At 39.5% G+C, this 14,149-nt stretch overlaps 1 protein-coding gene and 1 pseudogene across 6 annotated transcripts; one reads left to right on the top strand and one right to left on the bottom strand.

Annotated features, from left to right (window-relative positions):
• The first annotated feature begins 5,158 nt into the window (after positions 1 to 5,158).
• Positions 5,159 to 6,188, top strand: LOC108850423 (uncharacterized; annotated as a pseudogene).
• Positions 6,189 to 6,435: 247 nt separating this feature from the next.
• LOC108854777 (transcriptional corepressor SEUSS) lies at positions 6,436 to 10,672 on the bottom strand. Of its 6 annotated transcripts, none has more exons than XM_018628432.2 (11): positions 10,500 to 10,672; positions 10,321 to 10,340; positions 9,276 to 10,207; positions 9,058 to 9,177; positions 8,879 to 8,927; positions 8,549 to 8,763; positions 8,398 to 8,466; positions 8,091 to 8,188; positions 7,925 to 8,018; positions 7,738 to 7,807; positions 6,436 to 7,649 (listed from the first exon to the last, which is right to left on the bottom strand). In XM_018628432.2, exons 3-11 carry the CDS (start codon positions 9,996 to 9,998, stop codon positions 6,787 to 6,789), a joined length of 2,301 nt encoding a protein of 766 aa, XP_018483934.1. In that variant the 5' UTR covers positions 9,999 to 10,207; positions 10,321 to 10,340; positions 10,500 to 10,672; the 3' UTR covers positions 6,436 to 6,786. The 6 variants fall into 6 exon arrangements, with proteins under 6 accessions (XP_018483934.1, XP_018483932.1, XP_056842992.1 ...); XM_018628430.2 differs by having other exon boundaries at positions 9,276 to 10,204; XM_056987012.1 differs by having other exon boundaries at positions 9,276 to 10,204; positions 10,321 to 10,672.
• Positions 10,673 to 14,149: the final 3,477 nt, after the last annotated feature.

Below are 14,149 nucleotides of genomic sequence, written 5' to 3'. Positions count from 1 at the left end.
CTAAGTCGTCCAGTGTATTTTATTTTTAGACTACCTTCTACTATCCCTTCAAGTGTATTTTTTTAGACGACCTTTTACTAAGTCGTCCAGTGTATTTTATTTTTAGACTACCTTATTTGTAAGTCGTTCAGCTGAAAAACCTTCCAGACGACTTATTTGTAAGTCGTCCAGCTGGAAAACCTTCCAGACGACTTATTTGTAAGTCGTCCAGCTGGAAAACCTTCCAGACGACTTATTTGTTAGTCGTCCAAACCTACCAGACGACTTATATATTTACAAATCTATAGAAAGACAAGTTCAAATAAATCATACACAAGTTAGAAAATCTATACAAAGACAAGTTCAAATACAAATACACAAATCATACACAAGTTATAAAATCTATACAAAGACAAGTTCAAAGCCATACACAAATCTAATCATACATGCCCACGAACATATCACCATCCTCATTATCTTTCAAATGCTGATCAACAAGCTCCGTCCATATAACCACCGCTATATTATCCCTCATATTCTTCGCATTGGACCTAGCAAAGTCTTTAGGGCTAAAGGGGACCCCAAGAGCATGACATTCAATGTACTTTAGAGCGTACACGCCACAATCACCATTGTTGGCCGTGGGTACATCTTTCAGCCGTCTCTCATATGTGTATCGCTCCAACCCGTATTTGAACCTTCCTTCGTCGGTGTCTGCGAACTCAACAAGCAGATAAGGAACCATCTCGAGAAAAGGCTCCATTATCTCATCCCATGCTTCTGGTATGCTAGATGTAGGTATGCTGTCCCAGACGACTATGTGCCTCTTAGGGATTGATATATAAATAGCAACCCAATGTTTGTTGTCCAGGTTCACTGGCGCATAGATATCATCAATGTCCTCCCCCCACTTCTTGTTTGATTGGCAAAATGAAGGCATTGATCCGTCATAAAAACTCGACGCCCCACCAGGTAGAATTCTTCCTAAACCTTTGTGATCAGGTTCCGATGCTTTGAAGAACAGATACTGGTCTCTCCAAGACTGGGAAAAGTTGTGATCCAGGAAGCACATTCGCTCGCTCCGGAAAGCTTGTGGGTTCTCCTGATACCTCTGCCTCAGCACATTAATCCAAGCATCTATATGCTGCATATAAAATAATACAAGTTAGAACCTTCCAGACGACTTTTATTTAAGTCATCCAAACCTACCAGACGACTTATTTGTAAGTCGTCCAGCTGGAAAACCTTCCAGACGACTTATTTGTATGTCGTCCAGCTGGAAAACCTTCCAGACGACTTATTGGTAAGTCGTCCAGCTGGAAAACCTTCCAGACGACTTATATATTTACAAATCTATACAAAGACAAGTTACCAGACGACTTAAAGATAAGCAGAAGACTTACTACGTCTTCCAGCCATCCTTTGGGTGTCCGGAGGATGTGATACCACCAAGTTGGTGATGTACGTGGTTTGTCCTCTTGCTTAGTGAAATAATGACTGCAAACAAAAAAGCAATCAGTTTTGGTAGACTAAATCAAGCTATTATGGGTAAAGCAATCACTTACGGATCAGTTTTCAACCAATCAGCGAGCTCCTTCAACTTAGGTCTGTTTAGTGTGGGAAATGGATTATACTTTGCCACTCTAAGGAGTTTCTTTCTCTCTACCGTATAAGGAGATATCTGCGTGGGAGCAGGTTTCTTCGTTCGTTCACTCCTTGCACGCACAGAAGCAGTGGGAGCTGTTTTGTCCAATACAACCAGGCTCGGTTCTGAAACTGGATTGCTTGGATCGGTGGAAGTGAAGCTCGGTTGTTGATCGTTGGAAGCGAAGTTCGGTTGGTCAGTGGAAGTGAGAGGAACAATCTCTTTGGAGGTGACACCATCTGCTTTATCCTCCGGCAAGATCTTATATACCGAGATCGCCTCATCTGCTGTATCCTCCGGCAACAATCTCTGCAATAAAAGTTGCACACAAGTTAACCCTGGACGACTTAAATAAAAGTTGTCTGGACGACTAGTTGACCCTGGACCACTTAAATAAAAGTTGTCTGGACGACTAGTTGACCCTGGACGACTTAAACGTAAGTTGTCTGGACGACTAGTTGACCACGGACAACTAGTCGTCCAGACAACTTTTATTTAAGTCGTCTGGACAACTAGAAGACCCTGGACGACTTAATTCTTGTTGGGAGAGGATTTGATACTAACCTCTTTGGGCAGAGGAGAAGGCTGTTTCTTTTGAGGAGTAGGCTGTTTCGTTTGAGGAGAAGGCAGTTTCTTTTGAGTAGTAGGCTTTGCCTTTTGAGGAGTAGGCTGTCTGGTTTGAGGAGTAGGATGATTGGTTTGAAGTGTAGGCTGATCCTTTTGAGGAGTAGGCTGTCTGGTTTGAGGAGTAGGCTGATTGGTTTGAGGTGTAGGGGTAGCCTGTTTGTTACTAACCCCGGTTTCTGTGGCTTGAGGGGTAGGCTGTTTGTTACTAACCCCGGTTTCTTTGGCTTGAGGGGTAGCCTGTTTGGTTAGAGGTGTAGGGGTAGCCTGATTGGTGACACCAACCTTCTTCTCCACAGCTTCTAATCTATCGGACATCTTCCGAATCTCCCTGATGCACTTCTTAAACCCATCTTTCATCATGTCAACTACGTCCTTGAACATATTTCCAACTCCTCTCTGGTCACCCAACTAGCCTCTTCTCTAGCCTCTTCTCTAGCCTCTTTAGGAGCCTCTTTACGAGCTTTCTTCCGAGGTCTCTGATTGTCTTCCTCCTCCTCCTCCACCTCCACCACAACCATCTCTTTGGCTCTTTTCGATGGAGTCACAACCTTAGGTTTTGTACCAGTGACTTCCCAGCAATCCATGGTCCATTTCCACGGTCTCCGATCATACACGACTTTAATGATGTTCTCCGCGGGCACGTCCTCAACCTCAGAGTCCCATTTGGTGGATGCTGAAGATGAACCTTATTTTATATGCTGAAGCTGGTAGGTTTGGACGACTTAAATAAAAGTCGTCTGGAAGGTTCTAACTTGTATTATTTTATATGCAGCATATAGATTCTTGGATTAATGTGCTGAGGCAGAGGTATCAGGAGAACCCACAAGCTTTCCAGAGCGAGCGAATGTGCTTCCTGGATCACAAATTTTCCCAGTCTTGGAGAGACCAGTATATGTTCTTCAAAGCATCGGAACCTGATCACAAAGGTTTAGGAAGAATGCTACCTGGTGGGGCGTCGAGTTTTTATGACGGATCAATGCCTTCATTTTGCTAATCAAACAAGAAGTGGGGGGGAGGACATTGATGATATCTATGCGCCAGTGAACTTGGACAACAAACATTGGGTTGCTATTTGGATATCGATCCCTAAGAGGCACATAGTCGTCTGGGACAGCATACCTACATCTAGCATACCAGAAGCATGGGATGAGATAATGGAGCCTTTTCTCGAGATGGTCCCTTATCTGCTTGTGTAGTTCGCAGACACCAACGAAGGAAGGGTCAAATACGGGTTGGAGCAATACACATATGAGAGACGGCTGAAAGATGTACCCACGGCCAACAATGGTGATTGTGGCGTGTACGCTCTAAAGTACATTGAATGTCATGCTCTTGGGGTCCCCTTTAGCCCTAAAGACGTTGCTAGGTCCAATGCGAAGAATATGAGGGATAATATGGCGGTGGTTATATGGACGGAGCTTGTTGATCAGCATTTTAAAGATAATGAGGATGGTGATATGTTTGTGGGCATGTATGATTAGATTTGTGTATGGCTTTGAACTTGTCTTTGTATAGATTTTCTAACTTGTGTATGATTTGTGTATTTGTATTTGAACTTGTCGTTGTATAGATTTTCTAACTTGTGTATGATTTATTTGAACTTGTCTTTCTATAGATTTGTAAATATATAAGTCGTCTGGTAGGTTTGGACGACTAACAAATAAGTCGTCTGGAAGGTTTTCCAGCTGGACGACTTACAAATAAGTCGTCTGGAAGGTTTTCCAGCTGGACGACTTACAAATAAGTCGTCTGGAAGGTTTTCCAGCTGGACGACTTACAAATAAGTTAGTCTAAAAATAAAATACACTGGACGACTTAGTAAAAGGTCGTCTAAAAAATACACTTGAAGGGATAGTAGAAGGTAGTCTAAAAATAAAATACACTGGACGACTTAGTAGAAGGTCGTCTAAAAATAAAATACACTGGACGACTTAGTAGAAGGTCTTCTGGATGACTTACTTGAAGGTTATCTGGTAGACGAAACACTGGACGACTTAACAATTAGTCGTCAGGATGGGTAATCAAGACTGGACGACTTAAATTTAGGTCGTCTGGACAACTAGTCAACTGGTTGTGTACATTGTGGTTTCGTATGGCCAGTTTCCTTGCAGTTTGAGCATCTCCGTACCCTGTGTTTCTTCCTGGGTTTGTGTCCTCTCATCCTAGATAGCTCCAACCAAGATTGACATCTTGATTTCTTCTGTCTCCCCGGACCACGCTTTACGTCTGGAGGAAAGCATTCTCGTTCCTCAATATGTTGTAACACGATAGGATATATATTCTCTGAGTATCCTGCATACAGATGATTCTTTGAGTAAAGTGGACATACAAGTGTGAAGATATGCAAACCAGCATGTGTTCCAGCAGCTATAGCATGAGAGCAAGGTATTTTCTTCACTCCATAGACACCAAAATCACACTTTACATGTTCCAAATCAACCACACAGTCCATTTTGCCACCTTTGACAAAGAAACGCCATCCATCAATTGGTTCGACCGTCATCGTATCCGCTATCTCTGATCGAACATCAAGCAAGTATTCAACACCCCGGCTATGTTCAGTTGGGAGACTCAAAGCATCTTGTCTCCTTTTCCAATACCATTTTCCTAACTTCTGCCTTATGAACTCCAGCAGGAACGGAATCGGAAATCCTCTTGCTCGCTTCAGTGCGGAATTAATAGATTCAGCGATGTTGCTTGTTTTTATGTTGAACATGTTCCCCTTACAATAAACCCTTGACCATAGCCTGGCGTCAGCCTTCATCTTCAGCATCCACGATCCTAAAAGCTAATTTGGTTACTCAAGTCCATCTAACAATTAGCCCAAACAAAAGCGCATTTTGCAGGCAAGCGAGGGAAAAACGACTTAGTTTGCAGAAACTTACAAGAGAGAGAGAGATGTCGAAGATGCTGGTGCAGCCGGTAGGGCAGAAGAGAGTTAGACTGAAAAAGCAAGGCAACCGCTTCGAGATTGCTTCATTTTTGTTTTGATTATTGAACTTGTGCAGGCTCTTGATGTCTTTCGTGTGCTGCAAAAGCACTTCCCTATAAAGCGTTCTCCAATGAGGCTGCGTCTCACTGTTCCTGTTCAAAGCTAAAAGAATGGGACACTTCTCTTGTCTCCCAAGAAGAATCTGGAACTCAGATGTCCACTGTAATGATTGTATTGCTTTGAGCAGTTTTTTTTCTCTAATCCTGCTCTGATTGTGTTGATACATTCTTGTGCAGGTCTGTGAGATGGAACCGGGACTATTCCGAGAATGTGATTCCCTTGTGAGGAATATGCAGGGGAGATTAGAGATACTCGCTGTATCAGTTCATGCTGAAGGTGACACAAGCATGGATCATTACGATGAGCATGATGATATGGCATTGCAGACTAACAAGCCCTTGTTGCCTACTGAGAGTGAGACAGATCCCGTCGTTGAACTTAGCAAGAAAATGCAGAAACAAGAGATGGGTACAGGTACAGAAGGAGAAGGAAAAGGAACCAGGTGCAGCACTAGCAACACGTTCGTTGGGGAAGCTAAGCAATACAGAGAGCATTGTGAGAGTGATTTGCACAAACACAACGGGTCTAACTGGTGACCAAGGAACGGATAGGAATAATGCATTCCTTAATGTTCCTAACAAATTTTACCATTCATAAAGAATAGTTGTTCCTTTTCATTCCTTCTCATTCCTTTAATTGTAGAGAATTAAAGAATTAATTTGTTCCTCACTGAATTTGATATGGAATAATCATTCCTCATCATTCCCATAATTTTATTCTCATCCATTATTTTCCTATTTGTTCCTTATATTCCCGAGATGGTTACCAGTTAGACCCAACTTGAAGCGTAAGATTCATAAACTGCCTCCTCTTACAGCTGAAGAATGCGTGGCTGAGATTGATATGGAGGACTCCAAAGCAGATTTGAAAGACTACTTTTTCTGAAGTTTACAGATTTTTAAATTTAGTGCTGTCTTTGTTGTACGTTTGATGCTAAATGCAATATCTGGTAGTCGTATGAATACCTGCAATGAATTTTGCTATCAGACTCTTTTTCTCAGTCTACGAAGTATGGTGACATTTTAGATTTTATACATTTGAATCAGTTTGGATAAGACAACGAAACTGGAGGTTTGCACTGTTTTGGTCGAGAGATGGAAACACATGATCCACTGCTACTACGTTGTCAGAATTTAGAAAAGTTTTGTTAACACATGGAAGACGAAATAAATTGAAGGATACAGCACATGATCCATTGCCTCCATGATGATGCAACATCCATAGAAAGATGTACACTATAACTATAAAAGCATAAGAAGACTCCCCAAGATTGAAAAATAAAAACAGTAACTCGAGATGGTATTTGTGGTAGTGGACGAGGGGTGGCCTAGAAACCAGTTGTTGTAGGAAAACTTTTAACTCTTCCTTTTCTTAAGCACAGCATAGCGTAACGGCTTATGGCCTAATCTTTATCCTGAGTTTGTGATGTGCTTTGAAAACAGAGAACATTACCCGTAGTAAGAGTCTCGCGTAGTCTTCTTCATCATACGTTCCAATCACACTGAAAACTGTTGAAACCATTGACTGCCCCTAAGAGTTGGTTTCCAACATCCTGTTGCACGTTTGGATCTCTCACCATCATCCCAACTCTTCCATTCATAAGACCATTGTTCCCATTAATATTATTCATTCCCATCGACTGACCCATCCCACCACCAAACCCTCCCATACTTGTTGTATTCACTTGACCGTTCATCATCAGAACACCAGAGCTATTTACATCGCTACCTCCCTTCCCGTCATTCCCAAAAGACTCATGCCCTCCTCCTGAGGTATTATGAGCTTGGTTGTTCATCAGGATCTCATTAAGTATCTTCTGCACCGAGCTAGACTCATTTGCTTCATCAGCCGCAGCCGCAGCAGCAGCCTGTTGAACGGCTGGTAAGTTTGTGGAACCCATGTGATTATTAATAGATGGTATCCCGTTTTGCGATGGATAGTTTCTGTTAGATGAGGAAGTTGGAGACTGAAACGATGGCAGGTTGTGCTGTTGTTGTTGCTGGGATGATGGCGCCATGGTACCCGAGGAGCTTGGTGACTGCATCTGAATTGAGTTTCCACCATATGGACTGCTTGGAGTTCTGTAAGCAGCATTCTGATGCCTTTGCTTCATCGAATTCTGGTGGATGAGCCCTGCGATGCTGCTTGTGGAGGTGGATGCAGGAGCTGCACTGAAGGCATAGTTTAATGAGCTTTGCCCACAACTCTGATCGTTGTTTGCAATCTGGGCAACTGATTGCTGCTGCTGCTGCTGTTGCTGCCTTAGCTGTTCATTGGGTTGCTGAGCAGAAGGACCAGGCAGTGCAGACGAAGGACCTGTTCTCCGTGGAAACTTGGCTAAACTCTCTGTACCAAAATTAAAAAAAAAAACACGAGATATCTATCAGTCACACGTTGTAAAGATAGATGCTTGGAAGGAGGCACATTTACTTACCGACTGGTCCTGTTCTTGTTTCTCTGCTATAATCTATTAAGTCCTTCATACTATTTACAACCTCCGAGATCTGAAACATTGCAGAAGATCAATACGCATTAGCAAGCATGGTCAGAACACTTACTACAAATGTTAATTTAATTATCTTCTTAATTCACATTGGATATTATTCAATGTATCCATATACCTGCAAACACCGAACATATCTCTTTGTGTATCCCAAATCATTCACGAGTGGTACTTCTAAAGCCTTTGCCAACTGTCTGGCAGATGCAACAAACCTGCATAACAGTGGAAGCACGTCAGAGATTACCAATAGAAAGTTGAATATCAGAGAGAGAGATGAAGTTTACATGTTGCAATTGTTTTGCAGCTCCGGGAGAGCAGAATCTGTTGTTGCATTTTGTGCGGCTTGTTGATATTTCTGCGCTGCTGACCCAAGCTGACTAACCTGTACATGATAATACAAAATAGCCAAAGTAGTTTTTTTTTTGGTTGTATATTCACAAAAGAAAAAGAAAGGTGAAAAGTTACAGATCTCAAAACGAAAGTAAATCAGACTAAGAAAGCCTATACAAAGAACTTAGTCTTGGCAGCCAATAACATATTATCAGAAAGATAAACCCAAGTTTCAACCACGAGAACAATACTGGAAGTTACCTGCGGTATCAAAAGCCGTCGTGGAATAAGCTCTTCATGCCGCCGAGCACAGAATTCCCAAGAAAATATCTGACAAAAAAAAAAACAAATAAAAGGGTTTGGAGGAGAAAATAATAGTTTGGTAAGAGAGAAAGAGAGTAATTTGAATAACCTTAAGATCTGGTGAGAAAACTATTCGAAGCTGGCCATCACGAACAACTCGAAGCTGCTCAAACACACTCTCTTGTGTTGCTTTTGCATACTCCAACACAATTTGACCAGATGAATTCTGAGATTCCCTCGGCATATCCACATATAAAAGTTCTTCCAAAGTCCCACTTTCATACTTTATCTTAAATAGCCGCGGGAGGACTTCCGCGGTTGCCTCTAAACAAATTAAAAAAGCAAAACAAAGGATCAGTAAGGAAGGACAAGAGAAAAATATTAAATATTCTAAACTAAATATATCCTCAGCGAAGAACTGATCCTCCAAATAACATACCAAAACCACGTCCAGGCTTTCGGTTACATATCTCACAGTGCCACACATCCTGCAAATTGCAATCTATGTGAATAAAAAACAAGTATCTACATAGTTTCTTGACAAACTGCTTGGTTTGCATGAGAGAGAAAAAAATGACAAGTAAGAGCATGTGAGCATGACAAGTAAGAGCAGTAAACCTGAGGGAAAACGCCAGTTGTTTGCCGGCCACTACCATACATAGAAACGCACCATCTCTTCTTGGCATTAGGAGCAAAGTACTCTGAGACAAATTTTCTCCAGAACTCGATGTTATTGTCCTGCATTTAATAATATATCACAACACAAGGATAAATCACGAAGAAAAGTACAGGCTTGAGAAAAAAAAGCATCATTTTAAGGTAAGAAGAAGCTTTACTTCAGGCCTATGTTGTTGTCGGTACATATACTGGGTAAGACGCTGAGCACCCATGCCAGGTTCATAGACTGGTTTCAACGGTGGCCTCTGATGTTGTGGTAACTGAGGACGCTGTTGAGGCATTGATTTCAGGAGGTGTTGCTGATGTTGAAGTTGCATAAGTCTCTGCTGTTGATATATATTCATTTGAGTCTGTGGAGATTGCCCAGGAGGCATTTGAAGAAACTGCCTCTGCTGCTGCTGCTGCTGCTGGAGAAACAATGACTGCTCTGAAAGCTGGGGTTCCATTTTCACTTGTGCTAAGTTTCTCATGGCCTGAAGCTGCTGCGGTTCCAACTTAACCGATCCTAAACTTCTCAACATTTTTTGTTGCTGCTGCTGGTCGTTGGAAACCTGACCCCCAGGTTCCAACTTGACACCAGCTAACCCTCCTCCACGCTGCTGCTGAAAATTCTGAGGCTCCATTTTCGTGCTCCGTTGTTGCTGGTTAGCTGAGACGTTGGGGAAGTGCTGACCTGACGAGGACAAACCACTAAACCCGATGTCTGACTCACCCGAGCCACCGTTTACAAAAGAGTGGTTGTTGTTGAGGAGTGAAGATATGTTTGGCATACTCATAGTCATGTTGTTACTGAACTGAGTCAGTGGAGAAGGAGGAAATGGTGGTTGTGGAGGAACATTATCGCCACTTCCAACTGGATTTGGCGTCTCTGATGGTACCATACTCTCCCAACAAGCAAGACACAAGGAGATAATCTCAGCTTTGTTGTTGGAGCAAAGATGTGGTCAATGCACCAATGAAGTCGAACAGTGTTGTTTCTGACCAATAATGAAATCTAAGTGGTTAGATTCCGTATGGAACATTCTACACCAAAGGGAGCTCCGATCCGAATTAAGCAAATCTCTACTCCATTCCAACTCAGCAGCACCTTCTTGAACAAAAAAAAAAACCCAGAATCACAAGACAGGTAACACACCCATCGAAAGAACAAAGCTCGATCAAAACCCTAATTGAGGAGAGATTGAAGATGAGAACGATACTTACAAGCGCTGGTCAAGAAGAATCTGTCTCAAATAAAATAAAAAAGAAGATAAAATCAGTAAGCAAGGTAGAGAAAGGAACTCACTTGCTGTTCATCTTCATCTTATAGGGTTTGGGGATAACACAAAAAGAAACAAAAACAATTCTCTGCCGCCTACAAACTGTCTTTATTTAAACTATACCTTATGTTTAGCTCAGAGTATTGTGTCCTGTTCTTCGCTGTATCTTTCAGAGAGAGAGAGAGAGAAGTTGATGAAGAGAGAGAATAATGTCCCTTGCGGACGTCAAAATTCTATTCGATCTGATTTATTTCATTCCCTTTCTTACTTTTTCTTTTTGTTCAGTCTCTCTCTCTCTTCACCTTGAGATGAAGTCAATGACATTACCCTATATATGTTTCTCTTATCATTTTTATTGTTCCTTTGGTTTCTTGTCGGCTTGTTCCTTTGGTTTTCTTGTAACACCCTTTGGTATTAATGTTGAAGTGTATGTTTCTCGCATTTTTATTCTTTTTACTAACAATTTTCAGATATGTATATTATCAAACTAGTGGTATTCCGGCGCTACGCGCTGAATTCGTATATTTTATTTTTATATGAATTTACAATTTATTTTATGGTATTAGTAACGAAAATATGTTGAAATATTAAAATGTTAATTTGTTGAAAGGAAAATATATTTCTTTCTGATCTATTTGATAGTGATTTTCGACTGTAGTGTTTACTTTATTTTGAGGTTGATTGGTTCAAAATAGAGTATGATAAGTGGTTGTGAGTCTTGTGACTAATTGATTCAATAAAAATAGAATAAAGAGCTGATATTCGTAACAAAACTAAAACTAATTTAGTTAGAATTTAAACATAAAATAAAATGGATGCTTTATTTGGAAATTATATTGTAGAGTGCAATCTGATTCCGTGATCCTGAATGTTTTTCTCTTGGCAATCTGAATCATTGTAAGGAGTAATCCATTTATGTTTTTAAATGTCTGATAACGTTTTACGTATTACTGCAAAAACAGTAAGATCAGGATGCACTATTAACCTGCATATTGTTCTTGGGTAGAAGGTCAGTGAAGGAACGAATAAGAGATAGTAAGAGGTGGGCATATTAATGTATCACCAACAGATGTTATAACCACATTTAATAGGCAGACGTGTGTAACTATTACAATTAGAAGTTACACTTCTTTTTTTTGAACACACAATTAGAAGTTACACATATTCGTGTTTGAGGTTGTTGTTTGAAGCTTAGCTCCCAATGTATACCATGTCTGGCTGTCACCATAAAACAGAAGCTTGAACATGTCAAATTTATTGAAGATGTCATATCAAATTTATCATGGCGTACATGTCAAATTTATCATGGCTAAAGTTGCTTAAGAAGAGTAAATGAGAAGATCGGAATTCTCGTTTGGTTAAGACACGAAGGTGTCAGACGGCTGACTTTGTACCGTTATCGACAGCCATCTCAACCCGTTACCTAGAAGACATAAACATTTTGAGTGGTGGACATATGATTAGTCCAAAGACATCACTTGAAAGGAGCTTTACGGAACATGAATGCAGTAATGGTAAAATGTTACCTGACGACACTAACGGCGGTGGTGTCACAACATGTTGTGCAACTGAAGGATCATATTCGAGCCTGCAGTTTTCTGGAACATCATGAAATGTAGAACCACTCATTGATAGTTCCGATGGCCTCAACTTTACTGGGTCATAGGAAGTCAACTGTCTGTGGAAATAATTTTTATAATGTGTGAGTAAGGAGAATGTAACTTAAGGTGGTTAGATTTGCTATGTACCAGTATCTGCAAGTAGTGTCTTCTCATAAAAACTCCCATCTCACATCCTTTGAGCCTCCTTCCAAAGAGAGGTGTAGTGGATTTAATCTTAGGCTTTATTTGACTATCGGTTGCAAGGAAAGTTTGGTAGGTCAGTTTTTTTTTCAATCTTTGATTCAAAACAGAAAAACACTCTGAACCTTATATATACCAAACCAATATCTGCAATTTCTTTTCTAAGTGACTTAAAAACATTCCTTGTATCTCCTCACTATTATTACACAGTAATAAGCTTAGAAACATATACCTAGCGTCCAAGACTGGGATTCAGAAGTCAATCTCCTCAGAATAAGCCAGCTTCCAAGTAAACATTCACCTGCAAAACAAAAGCAGACAATATGTAATGAAATTTCGGCCAGCAGAACATGACATATATAGGAGATAAAAGCAGAGAGATGATGTCTCAGTAATCATTAACCAGTGAAGATTCTGTAAATTCACTATCTTTCTTGAAATTAAAATCGAGGAAGACATGAATAATCTTTAATATTAGAGATTTTCCTGGCTATTTAGAAGCCTTATGATCTTCAACACACCACATGTTTAGAAAAAATAGAGAGCGTTTTTGATAATGAAGTGGGCAATACGTTCAGCTAAAGACCAAACCCAAACCAAATACAAAACTCAATCGAAAATATCCTTTGACAAATGATAGCATGACAAGTGTCATTATTCCCCCCAAGGAGAGAAAAAACTCTATTTTATTAGTAAAGACTAGTGGTATTCCGGTGCTACGCGCCGGGTTCATATGTTGTATTTTTACATATATTTATAATTTATTATATGATCTTAGTAAATAAAATATTCTAAAAATATGAAATGAAAATATGTATAAAAAATTAAAAATGATATTTTCTAATCTTTTTGATAGTGGTTAATAGAGCTGAGAATTCAATTCAAATCCCGGGGGCTCCGCCCCGTTTGACCCGCCGTGGAGCGGGTGCGGATCGATCGGTTTAAAATTTTCGAACTGCGAGTGCGGGTGTGGGTTAAGATTAGTTTAAGTGGAGCGGGTGCGGGTCAGCCGAATATGAGTCGTGGATACCGCCGACCCGCAAATTAAAAAAAAAGTTTTTTTTTCGTAAAAATATATAAACATATAAACTATTTTTATAATTTTAGTTATAATGTATTATTTTAATATTGTTTTTTAATACTTAATATATAATGAAAATAATTAATATATAATTAAAATAATAATATATAATTAAAATAATTAGTTTTTAATATAATTATTATTACCCGTGAGTAAGACGGTTTACCCACGGGTTTTGGAGGGGCGGATGCGGGTTTAAGATTTTTGGTCATACGGATCATGTGGATCGAATTTATGAAAGTGATACATATTGTTCACTATAGAGAATCATAGAGGCTCTATTCTCCATAGTCAATGTCAAATATAAAGAAAACCTATAAACCATGATTTTGAAACCCTACCCATACACTGGATCTGACGATTGACCGGGTCACTGAATTGGCCGGATCAATGAATTATTGGACCAACTGTTGATGAACCGCATGTTAATAAATAATTAATTTTATTATATAATAACATATTAGCTATGAAAATTTTATATAATAGTTAATATTTTGAAATGTTTTCTAAACATAAAATAATAGTTTGGATATTTATCTATTTTATGCTTAAAAATTTAGAAAATACTTAACCTTGGTTTCTATATTTTTATCTTCATCTGACATACAAAATATTAAGAAATAGTTTAGACTATTTAAAAAATTTGTAACATAAGAGTTATAACATCTAAAAAAATCAAGACATACAATTCACAAATATTTATGTCGAATGTGAATAATAAATTAAACTTCCAATGCAAAATAAACCAAAATTAAAACATCATATCAGTAAATTGTCAATAATAAAAATAAATTAACACCAAATCACATCAACTAATTTTGTTTTTCTCTAAATTTTAAAACTTACCAACAGCTCGCCATGTTCTTGTTCTTCAACAATTCAAAACATGT

Source organism: Raphanus sativus, chromosome 1 (assembly GCF_000801105.2).
Source record: "Raphanus sativus cultivar WK10039 chromosome 1, ASM80110v3, whole genome shotgun sequence".
Classification (NCBI taxonomy): Eukaryota; Viridiplantae; Streptophyta; class Magnoliopsida; order Brassicales; family Brassicaceae; genus Raphanus; species Raphanus sativus.
The sequence above is the reverse complement of the archived record's forward strand: the minus strand, read 5'-3'. Positions and strand labels throughout refer to the sequence as shown.

Coding starts and splice junctions, on each gene's coding strand:
- LOC108854777 (XM_056987012.1), bottom strand. CDS start 9,998: ATGGTACCATCAGAGACGCCAAATCCAGTTGGAAGTGGCGATAATGTT. Junction 8,928..9,057: donor CAACTGGCGTTTTCCCTCAG/GTTTACTGCTCT, acceptor TGCAATTTGCAG/GATGTGTGGCACTGTGAGAT. Junction 7,650..7,737: donor AACAAGAACAGGACCAGTCG/GTAAGTAAATGT, acceptor ATTTTGGTACAG/AGAGTTTAGCCAAGTTTCCA.